Source organism: Tinamus guttatus, unplaced genomic scaffold (genome assembly GCF_059628265.1).
Source record: "Tinamus guttatus ecotype Peru unplaced genomic scaffold, ASM5962826v1 Tinamus_guttatus_pri_ptg000652l, whole genome shotgun sequence".
NCBI lineage: Eukaryota > Metazoa > Chordata > Aves > Tinamiformes > Tinamidae > Tinamus > Tinamus guttatus.
Window position 1 is genome coordinate 2,045,561 of NW_028289186.1, and position 20,611 is coordinate 2,066,171.

General features: G+C 44.5%; 1 protein-coding gene across 4 annotated transcripts in view; it reads right to left on the reverse strand.

The window, feature by feature from the left end:
• RERE (arginine-glutamic acid dipeptide repeats) overlaps window positions 1-20,611 on the reverse strand; it is a 166,538-nt gene that overhangs the window by 53,582 nt on the left and 92,345 nt on the right. For all 4 annotated transcript variants that reach the window (XM_088536182.1, XM_088536184.1, XM_088536183.1 and 1 more), the window contains 4 exons: window positions 12,717-12,765; window positions 10,251-10,375; window positions 9,557-9,656; window positions 1,102-1,200 (listed from right to left, as the gene is read on the reverse strand). In XM_088536182.1, coding sequence (XP_088392308.1) covers window positions 1,102-1,200; window positions 9,557-9,656; window positions 10,251-10,375; window positions 12,717-12,765 — 373 coding nt within the window. The remainder of the gene's footprint in view (window positions 1-1,101; window positions 1,201-9,556; window positions 9,657-10,250; window positions 10,376-12,716; window positions 12,766-20,611) is intronic.

Below are 20,611 nucleotides of genomic sequence, written 5' to 3' on the forward strand. Positions count from 1 at the left end.
GTTTATGTAAGGAGAAGGGAAGCACACACGTTCACTGCAAAACTCCCCAAAGGACGTTCAAAGCAACAGGACCATAAAAAAAATGAAAACACAAAATGCTAGAACTGGAAAATTTTACCCATTATTAATTTGTTCCACTTTACAGCACCAATGCTAGCTTAAGCAGTAGCTTAACAAGGCTACAAGATTTATTTTTATTTTAATTAGCTTACTAACTAATAAGTTAATTCAAAAAATACTTTGACCTGTCTCACTTTTATTGTGAATGAAGCTGCCTTTTATGATATAAGAGTTTTTTCATGTGGGTATGTGGTAGGTAAACATGACAAGCTGTACTTCTATCTCCATTTATTCCAATAAAGTATCTAGGAGGGAAAAAGCTTTTCAGATTGTTTAACACAGAAACTGTAACTGATGTCTGAGGTTTTTCAGTAATACATATTTTATCATAGCCAAATTCCAACCATCTGATTTGCTATTTTAGGGCACACTGTTGCCTAATTATTGAGCTAGGAAATACAACATTTATTCTATTTTCACAAAACCAGACAAGCTTAGTCAGCTTACTAAAGAGGCACTGTCTTCTTGCACATTATTTCTCACGTAAGTCGATTTTGTTAAGAAGCACAATTAACGTCAGCATGGATTAAAAACACAAACTGCTTTTAGGATGGGATCCAGATGAGCTTGTTCAGCATTTCTCTTCTCCTGGCTACTAAAATTACACTAGTGTTTCACTTGGTATAGTCAAGTACCTGTGTGCTAGCTTAAGCTGCAAGGTCTGACAAGCCAAGGGCTGCACAGCCCTGTTTGGATTCAAACTGCTGCCAGAAAACCCCAGTTTTGTGTTGAATCCAACAAGCACTGCTACTTCTTTTTAAAAAAAAAAAAAACTCTATTTACAAGAAATCAGCCGTATATTCTGTATATGGAACAAGAGTCCAGTAACCCCCAAAATTATCCTGTGCAGCAAAGAAGGATTCCATAAAGATGACCTCTTAAGGGGGAAAAAAAAAAAAAAGAAGAAAAAAGAAAGGAAAAGAAAAGGCAAGGGGAAGCATCATGGACTATAAGGCTCAAAGGAATAATTAGTTTTCCTACCACTTCATCTTCGGTCCAACACTTCTCAATCAGCTTGGGCACAGGTTTCTTCACCAACCGCTGCAGGGCTTTTCCAGCGTCGTAGTTACTTTCATGTAGCTAAAAAACAAAGCAGGCAAATATATCATTTGATGGAAATAGCAGTGATCTGATATTAAAGAGAAAAAAAACAATAAAGGGGACCACGAGATGTTCTACATCTAATTATTTCTACTGTTGATATATGAAGTGAAATTTAAACAACCTGAAGGGTAATTTCAGTTTTATTAGTAGAAGAGACAGCATTAAAAACAAACACATTTTCCTCTTCCTTCCTGAATTTCTCCCAGAAGACATCTGAAGTCATAAAGCACTGGAGACTTCCTGGTTAATTTTTAAAAAATGTATTTTTTTTCCACACATTAGAAACTGCAAGTAATTTTTTTAAAGTTCCAACATAATATGTTTTTCAAAAGGCATTTATTTTATGCTGCAATCTCTTATTACATCTAATATAATCAAGAGGAAGAACCAGTGAATGGGAGGGAGGGATTGCAAGCTATTGGATATGAAGTTTCCCCATCTACCAGATTCTGATTAATTGTTTTGCAAAAATCCACAAGTTGTTGGAAAACAAGTATGGAGAAGGGAAATAAAACCTCTAGAAACAGCTGCAGGAATACATGCAGGCAACTAGGGATGTCTAATTTGACATTACTGCTTCAGCTGCTCATGTTCTATTATGTACCCTATTTTTTTACCATAAAAGCAGGTGTCTACATGATCAAAAGTTGTCTGAAGCTAACAGGAGACATTTAAATCAGGGTGAGGTTTAAAAGTAACCAAAAAACTTATTTAGCAAGGAATCCATGACAAGTCCTAGTGCTTAGCTCTTGATAGAAAACATTTAGCAAACTACAGATTTATAAACTGTTTATCCCCCAAGTAGAGTAGAATTTTTAAACCAGAGGGACTAATCAGGAGCCCACTTGGTGTCTGCTGAAAGCTGCCAAAAAGAAGGGGGTGACAATAAGCTAAATATCTTCCCAGCCCCAGAACAGAATCCATTTGCTTGGAAATATCTCCACATGCAGAAGCGCCAGGGTTCCTAAACAAGGACTTGAACACAAACTCCCAAGCAAAACTCCCCAGCTATTGACTAACACTGGGAAAATGTAAAGGATTTTATGTGAAGTGCTAAGGATTTCAGTGACACTAATAGAGACAACCAAAACAAGCTTCCTCATAGCTTAAATCTTTGCAGGGCTTCTGCGTCGCCACCAGACCCACGTGCGATGGTTCTCAGAGAACACCCCAACGGCTGCTACAACCCTCCAACACCTCCCCAAGAGGGATGAACAGGGACGAAGACAGAATTACTGAACAGGGACAACACTAACTACATTGCACTATTAATATCTAAGTTATAACAAACCCTGATTACAGGAGGAGAAAATCCGCATTTTTCTTGTGTCACAAGGCTCAAATTTTAGACCAGAATTCTGCTTCAGATTTAATTAGCAGGAGATGACTTTCCTGCTGCTGCTCGCTTTGGTATTTATAACCCTCAGCCAATTCATAAACACAACTACGTCCTTTTGACAAGGCTGGAGCCCCCCTCCCCTGGCGCCACCTCCTACCAACACTGTCTCGTCCTTCAATTCCTTCTTTGCTCTGGTCACACCGTGTCTCGACTCCACGGAAAGGCCTTTTGGGCCACGAGAACTTGGGACTGTCCTGCGTCCATCCAGCATCCAGGAAGCAGGAATTGGAGACTCTTCAGAACTCCAAGGAAATTGCTCAAAGTTATTTCTGCTAGGTCTCGTTATGTCATTTCTATTAGGACACTAAGAAATCTGAATCAAGGTAGAAGGTGAAACTATATTTTAAATATATTTATACTTTTAAATATAAAAATGTATAATTTCTATATTTACAATGTGTATATATATTAAAATACAGCTTCTTAAACCCCAAAGCGCTGGGGTCTGGCATTCCAGGGCACTTTGTGAAGTGCTGCTCTTTGGATACCACATCTCAGCACACGATTTTCCCATCCATTTTGTTAGTGCCTTGGCTTTCTGGTCATGAACGCCGCAGAATGAGCTGTGCCAGTCAATAAAGTTAATTCATCTGTGGTACAAAGTATCCTGGAAATTAATTTTTCTTGAGTAAAGTCCTTGCACATAAACCACAATGTTTTAAAAATAATGGTTAATTTATTCCATTTGCCAGCCAACTTTTCATTCTACGTCATTCCAAGCCTCCTTTGTAACAACTAAAGAGTTAAGTTTCCAAAAAAAAATGGTTCTGTAAGTAAATACCTAAAATAGGCAGTCTGAGATCCAAAAAACTGCCGTTAGCCATGAAGGCCGCAAGTGCTCAGCCCCTTGGACATCAGGTCACCCAGAAGACAGCCCATAACCCTCTTCCAAAGTGATGAACATGCATCAGATCATCTTATCTTTATATTAATCATATAAATCTCATCCTTATATTAATTCCCATATCATCAAATCAAGACCTGTTCCTATGGAAGGTGCTCTTCCAGCTTCACCTAGTTACTGGGCATTTAAAATTTATTTATACTTAAAGGGCTCTGTTAAAAAGAGCTAAATGCCACTGAAAGTAAAAGATCACGGCTGAGTAAAGCCCTCCAAACACTGCAGAGATGAGTTCTTAGAATAAACTGCTGGTTCAGAATAAACTGCTGGTTCAGAATAAACAGCAATTGGCCGCCTGGACTTCAGCTTTTCCTTGCCAGAAGCTAAAGCAAGGGTACTGTAAGGGGTGTTAGTGTAATAAAATATGAACTTGGTAACACAATGTGAGAAAAGGGAGGAAAATTAAGCCAGAATCCCATTCTGTTCATTTTTGGCCACCTGCATGGCACATACAGGACAGTTATTAAATAAACTCTATGCAAAAATCACAGTAGTGACCTGCACCTTCCCGGAACAGCCCCAGAAAAAGGGCTTCAGCTTCCCAAGTTGTTTCCAGCCTCCTCCCTGCCGTCCCCAGCTCCTGAGAGATGCGTCAATCCGGGAGGGCCACCGAGAGCAGAAAGCAGAAAAGGACTCTTTGCTTTGCCAGCTCACCTAGCAATTGCTTCTGTGCATGATATTACCTAAAAGATGTTTTTACTTGAGAAATTTGATGTTGAACAGAGCGTTGCTTCTGTTTCTTCTCCCTTCTGCTCCCTCCCAGGCACACAGAAATACCAAAGTCTCTTTGTAACCTGCAGAGAACCTTTATTTTGCCTCAAGAACACCACGTGTTTCTTTCCTGGCAACCCTGGTGTCCGGTTGGATCCACAAATGCTCAAACAGGCTCTGAAAGAGAAGGCTGGACTAACAGGCAACTGCACTGGTTCCTGGAACACAAAACAGTCAGCAGGGGATCAGAACTGCCCCAAATGGGCCACAGAAAAGACCAGCATCAACTTCTGACCAACCAACTGCATTAAGAACAATCACAAAACCCAACAGCATAAAAGTGAGGAAGGGGCCATGTAAAAGGGAAAAAAAAAAAAAAAAAGTGAAACTAGAAGTACTGACACAGGTTCAGTGCCTCATGAAATAAACCTGACTTTTTACAAGGAAAAAAAATGCTTTGAGTAGGTTCAGGTGTAGGATAATGCAGCAAAACAAAAAATATTTTTTTGTGTAAGTGCCAGAGTAAAATTTATTTGCTTTAATCTGGCTGATGGATCATTCTCTGCTTATTACTTTCAGTCATTTAATATATATAAGCACTCTATTGGCAAGCAACTCGAACATATAAATAACAGCTAATGATGACTGCCTACGGTTTAATTAACTTCTGCTTGAACTTTTCAAGGTATTGCTATAAACACTGGATTACTACCCTGTCATCTAGAGAATCATTGTTCTTAACATTACCCCTGCTATCCAAATTCCGAACTGCTCTGACAATACGGAGGCATAAAACTGCAACCGAAGGAATTGAGGCAAATGTACTCGAACAAAGAAAATATAACTTTGGCATCGCGGGTTTTTAAATTAAACAACAGCTCCTAATGTGCACATGTCTAGAAATGGCATTTATATTGCGGCGGTCGTTAAACGAGCGGGTCTGACTGCAGCGGGAGCCGGTGCAGCCCCCGAGCTCCCAGGTTGCTGCTCCAGCTCCTCAGCTGCGCTGCCGTGTTCTGTCTGCGTGAGGCTGCAAATAAATCCTCCCTTTGGCATGGCTCAGCTGTCAGGCACCCCTGTTCCGTAATGAACCCATGAATTACATCCTGCAGCTCTGACATCTCTGGTCTCGCTCATCAAAATATTGTTCTTCAATTGTAATTTATAACTTAATTTAAATGTCCCTTTTACCGTGACCTTTTTAGAGCAGAACGGCATTGCATCTGGCAGCTTCTGCTTCAGCAAGGCATCCTTTTGCAATTACAGTCATTACGATCTCCATTGAAAAGCCCATCTGAGTTAGACTGCATTCCTACTACAATATTAAATAATTGCAGTCCATTAAGAACCCTGTTAGATTCCAGAGGCTTTTTGTCTAAGGAAAAATTGCTACTATACTGTGACAAAGTATTGCTGAACTGCTCTGCAATCTACCCCGGGAAGCCAATAAACACAGAAGGGAATGTTCAGCCAGAATAATCTTTCCTGGGGACGCAGACACATCCAGGATTTATAATCCCAATGCCAGAATTTGGGAATTCTCCAGTTCAAGCTCTGGCACTTTGGCTGAACCACGACTGGCCATGAACAAACCATGTCACCTGTTAGGGCACGGGGATATAAAGCCCAACCTACCAAACATGAAGATTCTGCCAATGCTGCAAGATCATTTTAAGCTTCAAGTAATACAAATGAACCAAAAGAATTTATTTTCACCGCTGTCGACCAAGATATTTCAGTGGAAAATTTTCAGCTTGAAAAATAAGTCTTGGCCCCATTGCTTTGGGAAAAAGCACTTATCTTCCCCTCTCCCCACTATGTCTAATGCAGTTTAAGCTTCTAGATAACTCTAATGACAATAAGACAACCTAGATGCTGATGATGCAGGTTAGAAGAGAAGACACTTTGGTTGCATCCATTTTCAAGCACTGGATTTGCCAAGGCCCAGCCAAATACAGACTGACAGGGCTCAAAGCAGTTACTAAATGCAGAGCACAGGCAGGGCCAGCTCTGCCAGCTGCCATCACGGGTGCAAACAGCAGCAGTGTCACCGTGCGAGGGCACAGGAACTTGCAAAAGAAAGCACCAAACTTGCAGCAGCTTTTTTACGAAACATGCAGAAAACCAAATCCTTTGCATATTGCAAAAACAACTTCAAGAAGCAGCAATGGTGGTCGTGGTTTTGGCCCTTTTTATCTGCCTTTTTCAAGAACTTCTCTAGAAAGATTTCCTAAATATTGAATTGTCTTATAACTGAAGCACAGAAAGCTTTTTTTCCTAACTGCAAGGATAAGGATGAGTGAAAATTCAGAGGCAAAATCATCTTAATGCACTAGAAGTGGCTTCATCTTCCAACAAGCCCAAGCAGAGAGCAATGGCCCCGCAAGTGCTGGGCTACCTCGTTTGAACCATGAGAGCAGCTGCTAATGAAGACTCATACAGAATGAAAACTAGTAATAAAATGAAATGCTAGTGTGTATTTAAATAGTTTTCTGATGCTTTCAACTTTGTAGTTAATGAACAAGAAAATCTGGTCTAAGGGCAAGTTAAAACAGGGAATAATTTGTCTGGGTGACATCTTTCTTAGAACTGGATTTCCATAAACTGATATTACACTGTCAGATTTGCCACTCATAATGACACGTTCCCATGTAATAGCGAGTTAGGAGAAGTCAGAACAGTGCTGTTAGTCAAGAAAAGTGCAGTTGTTTCCTCTCTCTTCCACAGTGCAGGCTGAAGCAGCAGCATTTTCTGACTCTGGGAGGATAAACAGAGTCGCCGGCTCTTTGATTTCCCAAGCAAAAATAATACGCTCATCAAAATGACAAAACCTCTGAGATTGGCTCTTACGGACAGAGCTCGCACACTGTCGTTTCGGATTTCTTTTCCGGGGTCTGCTGTTTTATATAACTGACAGCACGCTCTGCTATTAATGCCAATACCCCCCGGCCCGGGACGAGGGCGGCGCTGCGGGACAAACCAATGTCCAACGTCCTCGACCGCAGCAAGGGGCCGGGCGGGATCCTGGGAACGAAGCATTCCGGAGCGCTCTGCAAAACACAACCCCAGGGGTCATTTAACTCCTTTTTGACTTGAAGGAAAGCGCCGTGGAAGCCCTGACCACCACAAACAGGTCTAAGGCAGTAAAGGACAAATGAGAAGCTGCACATTCCCAGTTTTGTATTAGCGTGGAGGGCAAAAAGGGTTTTAAAACAGGTCTGATCTTAAATCAGAGCTCTGGGGGAGAAAAGGAAAGAAGTGGAAAGGGAGAGGAAACCTCTATATCAAAACTTACCCCCCAAACCTCATTCAACTGCACTTGTCAGCAGCAGCAACTACGGTCAATTGGTTTGTGGCCAATTTTTACCATGTTGAGATTTTTCCATGGATAGGCAGATATAGGAAACCAATCTTCTACCATCAAGCAGGGAGCAATTTCAGGGCCTATTTTTAAATCCATTTTTCAGGCATTCCTGTTCTCTGAGGTTACTGTTGTAGTATTAAACAGCTCTTTTGACAGGTCTGATCTGCAGAGCTCACCAGCTTCACCTTGTGTGACAGGCCTTCACCTTACCAATTCCTTCGTACACCTAAATTCTAAATAAAACCTCCCAATACCCTGGGAGGTCCCTCTCACTCTCCTGCCAAGGACATAGCCATGATTCCAGAGCATTTCTAGCATCATCCCTATGGTGCTAAGCCAGAAGATAGCAGGGGAGGAACCCCCTTACTCAAGCAGCCCTCCATGGATGCTCTTCTGCCCCAACCAGCTGGGTTGAGAAGCAACAGGGACCGGCGTGAGCGCGGTACCCGACGAGCAGCACACGGAGCAGCTCGCTCAGCTGGTTTCATGCAGCTCCATTTCTTGCATTATGAATGAAAAGCACATGCAGAGTGTGGAGGAATCCAAGGCAGCTGCAATATTCATCAGCCCACCACAAAGGTGGGGTTTTAAGAAGACAGAGTTTCTCTCCTGGCCTCTAACTTTGAAGAGCACATTGTTAAATTTTAACTAAGGGCAGAGCACTGCGAGTCTTCCAGCTCCAGGAGTGATTTCAGATGTTCCCACTTCCTCGGTTGCGCCGATCCAACCACTTGAGCGCGGTGCCAAGGACATTACACACGGGAACGAGGGGGTTTTAAAGAATCTCTCCAGTGGCAATGTGCTTTGTTTTAAAAAGCGAACAAGGTCACAGAAGCACCAGCTTGGAGAGCCCCTGGAAACGTTCAGAATTGCAGCAGTGTCAAAAACCCCCAAAGCTGCTCCTCGATATGTAGAGGGAAATCCTTACCAGGTTACATGAACCAAGCCAAATCCTCCCCACATAATATTTTCAGAAGACAAAGCTGTAACCGTGGCGTAAGAGGAGGAAGAAAAGAAAACACCATGAAAATAATAATAATTAATATGAAGACCTACTGATGAAAGCTTGACTGTGTGTGTGCCTATATTGCATTTTAAGAAATATCACTGTGATAACAGTGCACGCATGGAAGTATTTGTTTTTTATCTCAAAAAAACCTATGATGCAGCTGGAGACTTTCTTTTTCACACCTACAAAATCCAGTTTTATAATGTCTCTCCCTTAACTGTTTTGCAAAAAAAAATCTAATGTAAGAGCTCACAGCATTTTAAAACAAATGCAACAAAAAGATTGTATCAAAAGTACTGGTATAATAGAAACTGGAATAATTTACACAGACTCTCAATATGTAGACGTAACTGTAAAACATTCATGAATTTTAAGTAAGGAAACATTCACATGCCTCTGGATTTTAAAACAAGGGCTCATCCTACTATATTTAAAAATATATTATGTTTATGCAAGAGATAATTGGTCATACATGCATCAAAATATAAATAATAATGAAGACTGGATTGTGTGTGGGAAAAATCCAGAGTGCTATTTCCATATCCGTGACACTATGCATCTGAGAGGAGCATGGCAGGAGATTCTCCTCGTATGAAATAACTGTTGTATGAAATAACTGAACGAGAAGCCCCACGGCCAGGTGAGGTGGCCGGGGAGTCGCTGACCTTTTGGGCTGGCAGGTTTCCCTGGAGCTGCCTCCTCTGCAGAACATTCCCTCAGTTCTTAGCCATCTCCCTGGAACTTGGCGCTGAAGCTCTGCAGCTTGGCATTTTTATAACTTAGAGGAGATGGATGTAAAGTTATGACACCTTAGGCGACCGCTGGAGCCAGGCTGTGATTCCACAAACCTATTTTATCTGCTAAATATTTTATGGGCTCTATATGCCCTTAGTAGTTCAGAAATAAAGACAGAGGCTGTTTTTCCATACGGTAGTTCCAGATACTTACTGTATTGAGTGCATTAAGTGTAGTGTCATCACGGGAGGCTGCGACACAGCCATCTTCTGTGGAACCCCCATCACACATGCCTGCAAAAGCTGCCATGCTCCTTTATAGTTTGAGGAAGAAAAAGAATAAAACCCCAAGTTTAAATGCTTCAGTCTGTTTGATGTACACATACAATACATAAAATGCACACATACAATACACAAACAGCATTTTTTTGCAAACCAGAAGTGCTTATTTACTCCCAAAGGGCTACAACACCCACTAGTACAGATCCTGGGTATTTCTTTTTCTGATTAACCTACCAGGCACACGGGAAATCTCTATGAACCTCAAATACAAACTACAGCTCATTAAGGAGAAATATTACGTCCTTGCAGGAATCTTGTGCTTTCCAGGTTAATCCACCCACAGCAGTCACTGCCCCTTTTATCCAAAACACCCTCAGCATTTTTATCTTTGTGCTAGCACATGCTACTGGCTTTGTGTTTTCAACACCAGAGGAGCAGCCAGTGGAGATGCTCTGCGGTGGCCTGACATCAAACCAGAGCATCCTCATAACAAACTGTTTCAGTGTGTCTCTGACATCCATGCTAGACTGGGGCAGAGCACGGAGGGGTGACCACAGCACAAGGGTGTCTGCCCCTTTTTCTAAAGGGCCTTTTGGAGTTGTTGGGGCTGCCTTGGCTCTAATTACCTGGCTGCCCTAAGGTACATGAGCAGGTCGCAGTCATTGACTCCTGGCATCCACACAAGCTCCTCGTGCTGGGTCACGGTGTCTCCGTCCGGCGAAGGGAACGGCTGCAGATCGGGAAGTTTGGCCTAGGAGAAAGGAACAGTAAGCAGGGACAAGCGTGGTTAAGGTCTGCATTCCCTAGGATTTACCATCTTGCTGGGAGCAGGTCCTTGCCAACAGCTCGTGAAGGGATTTAACCCACATTTCAGAAGTTTATGGGAAACTAGGAAGGTTCAGGCACCAGTATAAAGCCCTTCTGTATATACACACACCAAGCATAATCAGCTCCCTAGAAGCACCACGGCTTAGAATTAAACCATTTTACTGGGCTTAACATAGCCCTGTATTACGCAGAAGTCAAATACTGTGGGGCAACTTACCCTCAAAGAGGCAAGAACGTGGCTAGCTCAGGAGTTGTGCTGCATTTCAATTCTGTAGCCAAAACCCACACATTTAGTTTACAAAGTCCTCCCTAAATTACTAAAACCCCAAAGAAAATTCCTGAAAGCGAGAGCGCTCCATGAGAGGAACTCCGAGTTCAAACTCGGATGAGCATCAGACTGTATCTAGAGACTTAATTAGCATCTTTAGTCACCTACTGCAGTGGGATAAGATAGCTGAGAGCCTCTTCGGAAACAGCTTTTAAAAGCCCTGTAATTACCTCCTATACTTACAACACTAAACATATTTGAGAGGCAACATTTATACGTAACCAGTAATTACAAGTCACAGGTTCAGCTGTCTTTCATGTCCTGCTCTTTAATCTGTACTTTATTTTACTTCTTTCCTGGGAAAACGTGTGTGTCACTGAGCAAGCCTTCCGGGGAAGGATAAGCAACATTCTCATCAAGAGCAGAGAAATTTCATCAAGAAAGAGCCAAGAAGAAAGCTCCCCAAGACGAGATTTCTGTGAGAGCTAGGCATGCTGGTAACCAGCACTCATCCTTCTGCACCCTAGGAACATGCTGAGGTCATTCACTTGTTAGAAGTTCTCCTAGGAGAACATCTAGCAGAGACCACTAACCACCCTCATCCTCATACACTTGAGAATTTTGAGAACAAGCATGACCCCAAAAGACATTTACCTTTGCTCCTGTCCATAGCTGCTATGATAAGGAATAGTTTGAAGCATCCATGTACTCAGGGCAGCCACGAAATAGCCCTGTACTCTGCAGAGCACATCCAGGTTGAGGAAGAGGAAGAGGAAGGTAACTGTCATCCAAGAGAAGCCAAGAGCAGGATCTGGGGGGGTGACTTTGTACCTGCTCCGTATCCCTTCCGCTGAGCAAGGCGAGTGGAGGGAAGCAAATCCACACGCGGATTAAGCAGCTCAGCAAAGCCATGGACGGGGATATTGTCACCCTTCCACAGGCTGGATGAGACTACAAAGGAAAAGGACCTGCAACCCTCCCACTGCAGCCGAAACGCAGGAGCTGCCCTATCTTTCAAGATTACGCCTTATGTTAATTAACAAGAGGAGAATATACCCTCTTAGCAAGGATACCTGTCAGGAATGTGGATGCTCAGCAGGTGAAAGCACTAGAGAAGTTTCAAATATTGAGCAATCAAAAGTTAAATGTGCCCTAATTTAGTGGGCCTTCTTTGTACCTATTTTTTTCTCCCCATAAAAGTACCCGGTAATTACACCTTAGAGCAAAGTGACTAATACCTGCCAAAATATTAGATGGGAATCTGAGATGAAAGTTGCTTTGGAGGTACCATTTACAGTATTTGTATCATGACTAATGAAAAGAATCATCGAAGTTTAATTACCAAAAACTTTTTTCCTTTAAAGACAAAATATCCTCAACAAGCGTTTATTAGCTCCGGTTCTCAAAGCCATCAAATCATAAAACTGAGGTTGCCCCATCTTTAAAATCTAAACTTGTCCTATGTTTAAAGGATCAGAAAGTAAAAAGAAAACTACATTAAAAATTGCTGCAAAATACAATACAAATGAGATATGATAGCTATATAATTACTTCCATAGAGCAGACATGAAAGGTATTTTTATAATGCTCTGAAATTAAAGTGGCTCTCTGAACTGCTCCACTTATAAATAGCACCTTCATTCTAAGGCAATTATTGAATGAGCAAATACACAACGGATCCAATGACTCCTACGCTGAACTGACATGGTTGCCCAAGCTCAATTTTGCATGCAAAAATTAGAAGAGAACATGCCCAAGTACAAGGGTAAGACTGGTCAACCAGGACATGCAACACTGCGGAGCTCACACCAGACAACCACTAAAGGGAAGGCAAATTTACAGCTCATCTTGTATTAATGACAACTATATTAAACCAACACACTTAAAAGCCCTGTATCCTCCCTTAAAACATATAAACATCTATGTAGGCCTTCAACAAATCAAGTGGTTTGCAATGTGCCCTTTGGGTATGAAAATACAACAAAATGAACCTTACCTGATGACTGGGTCCAACTCTGATTTCACCTTGGGTACTGTTTAACCTCCTAGCATGGGGAGAAAGAAAAAAAAAAAGCAGCAAAGAATAAGAATTACAACATTTAGGATAATTCTGCATGATTCACTATTGCATTTCTAATGGAGGTGGAAGAGAAGCAAGAATGCATTAAAATATTTATGTATATTTATGTACATGAGATCAGGAGTATAACGGCACACGTGGCCCATGGCAGAGACCCACAGGACCCATGGGAGCTTAACCCAAAAAGAGGGTGATTCCCTGGCAGGACTTGTCCTCCCGCAGCAGGCGGTGGCAGGACGTGCATCTACCTCCTTTTTGGCTGGTTAGATCCCACACAGCAAGTCCAACGACCCTGACCTCCAATCGAGACCCTTCAGGTCTTACAATGCTCTGGACTCGGCCAACTCGAAACCTGCTACGTGCAGAGGAAGCCCCTCCAATGTCTGGCTTTTTAGCCAGATAAAGTGATGTTTTTAGCCAGAATATACTAATATTCTACTCAGTGCCCATTTTAACATAGTTAACAAAAAAACAGCAGTGAAGTGACTTTGGATATCACATCCAAAACTAGCTATCTCTCATGTTAAGAAGTTAAATGAATGATTGCTGGGGCTATTCATTTGCTAAGATCTCAGAGAGCATCACGGAAGCACGGAAAATCTAAAAACAAGAAAACAGGCCCTGCAATATTTGGTTAAAAAGACACAGAAGTGAATTTGATTGATTTGTTTCACATTTACGCGAGTCCCAACACACTGGTGAGAAAGTGTGCACACCAAAACCCAACACGCGGCCTTTAATCTGGCAACAGCAAACTGGAATTAATTTTCCAAGTTGCTGTTGCAGAAATAGTGACATCCATCTACAAGCAAGTTGCTGCCTTGAGGCTTTCCTATGATTTCTGTCAACACGGCAGGATGATGCAGAGAAATCATTTCCTTTAACCTTAAAACTCAAAATCAAGCCCGTTGGCCCTGTGCTAAACCAGCAACAGACAACTCAAGCTGCAAAGGTATCACTAGAAGGTACAAGGGTGTTTGCTTGAGGTTTTCTGAGGGGGTCATTTGCATTTTTATAGGCATTTCCACCTCAAATTTCCAAGTACACTACAAACTTACAACAAATTAAACTTTATCTTGCTCCTAATTCTGAAAATGTTATGCATCACTGTGAGAAACTTCATCAATTGACACTGAAAGGGCTTTATCCAGGAGAACAGAGCAGGAGGACCTGCCAGACAGGAATAAAAACGGGTTCTGCAAGAACCCAGCTGTTGCCTTCCAACATCTAAACAACATTTCCTTCCTAGGAAGCAGATCTACACTAAATAAATGTGCCAAAAGTCTCCAAAAAGAATGAGAACATGGCAAAATGTTTCTCTCTCCTAATGGGTACTTCTCTAAGATATGACCTGACACTATCCTCTTGTCTTCAAGTTACAGAAGAAGTGACTGAACTAGAAAACAAGTTTTATATTTACAGAGTTGAAGTGAAATATTATGATACTTTTTTGAACTATGAGTGGTCAGAATGTTTCGTGACAAGGAATGGAGGATCTCTTCAGGTTTTCCATTAAAAAAGTTATATGAAATGATAACACTTTTATACGGTTAAAAACTCTGCTTATGTAAACCTAGAAAACTCTGCACTAAAGTGAATATTGATCTATTAATGAATGGTAAGTAAAACAAACTGCATTCAAAATATCACTGTTCATGACAAATAAGACATTTTATTTAAGAATCAAAACTGCACAGGCTGCTGCGCCCTATAAATAATTGCAAAGAAGAGAGAAAAGCTCAGGTTGGGACTGATGCTCTTAACTGCATCCATGTGGAATTAGCTGCGGGAAACAAATAAGGCTGTTTAAATGTTATTCTTAATGTAAATTAAATGTAAAGAGAAAAACAGGTCTCTGCACCTTTTCATTACCCATTTACCGTTACGTGCCCGGGCCAGAGGAAGTGACTGGATTAAATAATATTTGTGGAGGGGACAGAAAGCCCTTTCAGCCACGTCGAGGGCACCGAGCTGATGCTCTGCAAGGGCACCCAGTCCCTCAAACGCTTTGTGGAGAGTTTCCACCTCCCCAGGAAGGGGCTGCAAATGGAAAGAACATTTCTTGCTATGGAAACTCAACCTCTCTGTAGACGTCTAAGCTCAATTATATTGGTGGAAAGCAATTACGGCAATAATGGAAAGGCGCTCGGTGTTTATTCTGTGGGAAAAGGGAAAAAGAGGAGCCAACGCCGAATATGAAACCTGACACAAAAGAAACTGATGTAACAAAGCAGTATCCATAGCAACAACAACTTAATATTTCAGGCCTCTTCAGCTGCAGTGGATTAAATATAATGACAAGATGTTCCCTTTGAAAAGTAACCCGTTGCCACGGCAACGGCGCATCCGGCGACGTAAACAGGGCCCGGGCGGAGAGGAGAGGAGAGGGCGGCCGGGGCCTGCGGAGCGGCAGGGCCACCCGAGCGGCTCCTTCCCGAGGGCCGCGGGATGCCGGGAGCGTCGTCCTTCCCGTTCGGAAGCAATGGGGAGGCTGGAGGTGCCGAGCGGCACCGCGGGGAAAGCGGCGCGGGCGAGGATGAGGAAGGAGGAGGCGCAGGGTGGTGCTGAGCTGCTGCTGAGGGGGGCGGAGAGCGGGAAAAAGGGAGCGAGGCCTTTACTGTGCACCCAGCTTGCACCATTTCCACACTAGTGGATAACCATCTTGGTGACGGCACCAAGGACTGAAGGCGGCAGCAGCCAGGGCCGCCGGGTCCTGCTTTACTGGCTCTTGGTTGGGCGGCCAACGCGGCCTCCAGGGAGGTCACTGAGGCCACCCTGCAAGGTCAGGGATCAGCGCTCCAGGTGTCACCTCAGAAACCCCAAAACTGCTCGATTCACGTTCTGCTTTGACCCCGGTTCAGCAAGGAACGTGCCATGCAGTAACTGCAGCTCTTCCCATGCAAAACCCGCCCAAGACAGGGGGCGAAGGCAGCGGTGCCACCGCGGCGCCCGGCAAGGGACACACGGGCTGCATTTTGTCACTGCCCCTCTGAACACTGCCCACCAGCTACAGCTTGAGCACAGAAGTAGCTGCTGCTGCTCTCAAGGTGCTAAATGCCCTGCATGTACAGGGCAGCATTTACCTTTTCAAGCAGCCTTTTCCGTCATCATCCTTGACCCTGGATATTGAGGCCATTTGTAATTGAAGTAGGTGGATGCTTCAGCAGAAAAGGGGCTTTAAAGGGGCTTAATCCCTCTGGTACAACTTGACTCTGGTTTTGCTGCTCCTCTCCGGCACTCTCCATAAGGGGTTTTAGAAATCTGCTCTCCAAAAAACACTCCATTGCAACACATGAATATCACCAAGACCAACTTGACAGCGACAAAAGAAAGTTTCAGCAAGTAAATCAGCAGCATTATCGCTGTAAGAAGTTACTCTGGGCATCCTGGAATAGAGGTTGTAGGAGGGGACAAGGCTGCCTCAAGCTGGGACCTGAGGGATGACCAGAACAGTGATTCTGAACTGCAAAAATAGTTGGAAAGAGGTCAGATTTCTACATGGCAAAAGGTTAACAAAGGAATAACCCTAAAATTAGGATATGCAGATTTGATGTATGGAATTCTACCCTGTAACACAACTTCTAGATACTGATTTATTTATGAAACTTATGGAGAACCCTGATGGCTTGCTAAAAATGCCCAAACCAAACAGATCTAGCTTCATTTAAGGACAGAAAAGTCATTCTTTGGAGGTACAGGCTGCACACAAACGGAGCAAGCTTCACAAGAAACTTTCCTTATGGTCAGCTCAGATGGCAAACTGCAATCTTGCCATTTATGATGTAGTTAAAAAGGTCACTAGCACCAGCAAGACAATCAGTCACACGCAATCAAAAGTATTAAAAGTATTTTATATAAAAATAGAGAAGTTCTCCACAAGCAGTTTTAAAAACATATCGCAAGGATCAGTCTTCTCTATTGCTAGGGAAGCAAAATTAGGAGAAAATGACTCCATTCCTACCTCAGCTGGTTAAAAAAGAGCTCGTTGGGGTCTCAAAGTGTGACTGGCAGCACATTTAAGTGGTCAAATTAGTAGGACATCAGTCCATGCACTCCACAAAGCAAAATTCAGGACTTGCCATGCCACAAAATTCAGGACTTCTTCCCACTGCATGGCACAAGCGGATCCTTAGGCAGGCTTAACAATAGCATTTTTAGGCATGTTGTGTTTTTTGTACTATGCAGTTCAAGAAGAAAAGGAACAGTCAGATTCAGCCATCCGGCATTTCAACAACCCCCCAAAATCTACAGCGTTGTGCAGAAGAGCAACTAAAGCTGCAATTCTTGCTTCAAGACAACAACTCAGTCATCTTATCTTCCATTATATCAGGAAGATACCTCAACCCCAGACTGAAAGATGGCTTGGTAAATTGTTCCAACAGTTACTTCCTACCACCTAAAATTTGGATATGCCAAGTGACTCAGTACCATGTTTCTTTTTCTTTTTTTTTGGAGGGTAGAGGGACAAAAGGGGAGAATTTACAAATATTTTGATGCTCTGGAAGTAAAATTAGAAGACGGCCATTAACCAGGTTAGCAGTTTGGTTTATAACCTGTTATAATGCAGAGCATTACAGTCGAAAATAAAAAGCATATGCAATTTTGTCCTCAAAGTGGATGATCAAACCTGTGCTTCCTTAATAAAAAACTTCAGGGCAAATAAACTTACAAGGGAACGTTTCTGGTGATTGCTTAATCTAAAGCAAGGAGGAATAAACATGTACCAGCGTTTGCACCGCCGGTACAAGCTCCAACCTGCCGCCGGGCTGCAGTGGGACCGCGAAGGAAGCGGCACCCTCGGCGCCCTCCACGTCCCGCAGCTGCAGAAGTTGGAGCCAAACCAGGAAAAGCTTTCCCAAGATAACGTTAGTATTTACTGGCTTCATTTTGCATCGGGTTTATATTCCAGAAATAAGATTGCATAATCCTAAAGATATTGTTTTCCTCTCTAAAGGTAGAATGGAATTGATCACGGTACAGCCATTCTGCGAACTAGTTAGTCCCCATCAGCACCATTTCCTCAGCACAAGCACAGGGCATTCAGGAAACCAAACCAGGCTGCAACCTGGCAGTTGTGTTTTCCCCAAGAAGCTCCGTGTTGGCTGGACTCACTGGTCTGCTCCTAGGGCCTGGGCAGCAGATGCACCAGCAGCATCTGCAGGGTGCAAAGGTGCTAAGCACCAAGCATGGGAAGCACAAAGCGAGTGCCAAGCGCGCGGCTGCCACGCTGACCCAAAAACACACAGCTCCAATTCCAGCTCATTACAGTTTAGTGAACCGCAGCGAAGCGGCACCGGGAATGCTGCGGATCTGAGAAACCCCCAAAGCAACAAAACCCCAAGCAGAGGGTCCTACTTCCCAGCCCGCCGCTACCAGGAGCAGGAGCACCCACATCCCCGTGTCCTCCCGGACACACTGCTCTGGCAGCAGCTCTGTGTCACCTCCTGGGGTGTTTTTGCTTTGCCAGATGTGACACTTTAGCCTGACACACAGTTTGGGGGTTGCTCCGACCCAGGTGTTTCCGCTCCCCCACTCCTGTTCCTATTTAAGTTAACCTGATACTTTCAAAAAACCATCACAACTGAGTTTTCATTTCTTCATTTTGCACTGTGCTGTTATCCTGCACTGAAGTGCCTCCTTCAACAGGAAGGTTTCCAAAGCCCAGGCCTACAGAGACACAGCTTTCAACTACGGAGTGATTCAACAGATTGAAGTTTAAGGGAACTGCACTCTATAACCCTTAGCATTACTTTGCTTTGGCCACAAATGCTCACAAGTCTTATGTTCCATAGCTATTACAGGGCATGGGAAAGGGAAACAACATTTCAGATGTCTTATAGATATAGACATGATGTTAATAAGGATGAAAATTAAAGGGCCTTATCCATCACCCACCCCTCGGCCTCTTGACGAGGGCGGCCGGGAGGGCAGGCCCAGCGGAGCACAGTGCAAAGGTGACAACTTTGCACCGAGTGAAAGGCACCAACCGAGAGCTGTGACGTCCCCCACGAGCCCCCCGGCACCGCAGGGCCCGGCTGCCCCTAGTGACCCCCGTCCTGCAGCGGGCAGGAACGTACCGCAAAACCAAGGCTAGGGCTGCCCAAAGCTCCAAAGTTCTCCCAATTTATCATTAGCAGTGACCAGCCACTGACTAGTTTATCTATTTCCATATGATCTCACGGCCAGCAGCGACCACATCATTATTACACAAAACTGTAGAGCCAAAGCCCTCGGTTTTATTCAGTCCTCTCTGTTATTCCAGTCTAAGCCTAAAGATTTGGCTGCCCAGTAAAACAGATGCAGGTAGAGCTCACACAGCTGTCATGTAAGAAGCTTCTGTGTGCACAAGGCAGCACTGCTACGTTTTCATGCACAAGGGTTTCCTGCATGCAACGGTGACAAGCAAGCTGAACTGGGCTTGCTATATATATATACAAATATATGTAATGTATATATAGAGGTTTAGATACTTAAACATCAGGACTGTCATTGCTCAAGTAAATAAGCAGAACCTCCCACCCTCAGAGCAACCAATGGCTGCTGCTCCCCGGCCTTCCCGACCCGTCGTCCCCGGAGTCCCGCAGGCCCCGGCGCTTCCCGAGGGCTGCGTCCTGCCGGCTGCTCCGCGGCTCCCGGCGGAGCTGCCTCCCGCCCGGCACGCGGACAGCGCTGGAATCAAACCTGCACCACCGGGAGAGGGGGGGGAACGGGGAAAAAAAAAAAACCACAAGCGCAGGCAGCTGCGTTTTGCTGCGCGCCCCGTCGCAGAGCGTCGCGAGACCCGCAGCGACGCCGGGAGCCCTGCAGGAGCCACCCGCAGCAGCCACAAACCCTGGTGACAAACCCCAGAGCGAGGCAGCCTACCTGCAGGGGCCGAGCGGATCGTCCATGACGGCGCCGGGCTCCGGCGGCTCGCGGCGGATTCCCGGCCCCCGCGGCGGTTACCGGCTCCCCCTCGGCCCGTTGCCCTCTCCCCGCTCAAAATGGAGGCACATGCAGGCTGCGAGACCTCGGCGAGCCGCCACTGAGCTTGTGCCGTGACCTCAGCCCGCACGCAGCGCGCACAAACTTCGCCCTGGGCCCGGCGGCACTGAGCATGTGCTGTGACCCTGCTCCCGCACGCGCGCCGCGCCGTCGCCCCGGCGCTTCCGCAAACAGAGCGCCCGCAGCGCCGCCACGGCGACCGGGGGGGGCCGCGGCCCCGCGCCGCCTCGCTGCTGCTCCCAGCAAAACGCACTCAAAAACACCCTTATTTTCCTCCCCCCGCCTAGCTCGTGTTTATTCAGAAGGAAAAAAAATCGTCTTGCTCCAGCTTCCCAGCCTGCACGCCTTAGTGCACTGCAATTCACCTGAATACAAAATAACGCGCTTAAACAGTAAAGTATCAAGCGGACTCACAAAATACTTCATTTATCTCTCACCGTGGGAGCGTTTAAAGGAGAAGTCAATGCAGGGCAGCGGGACAAGGCCAGCGGTCCCTGTCCCGTCCCCGCAGCTGCTCCACTGCCCGTTTGGTCACCGATGGGGTTGGGAGCAGAATTGTTGGCTGCTGACACAGGCAAGGGTAAAATCTCCTCCTGCTCCAGCATTAAGGGCTTTCGGGGGGGGAACCTGCCACCGCTTAGCGCATTATGTTCAAAAATCTAAAAGAATAAATTAAAATATATCTATTTTTAAAAGAAGTTAAAAAAAACCCACAAAACAGAACACCTTCCTGCTCCTCCTTCAGCGGAATCACCAATATCAATGTGAAAAAAATTTCCTCAGCTTTTATGCTCTGGATCAGGGATGAGCTGTGACACGGAGTAATG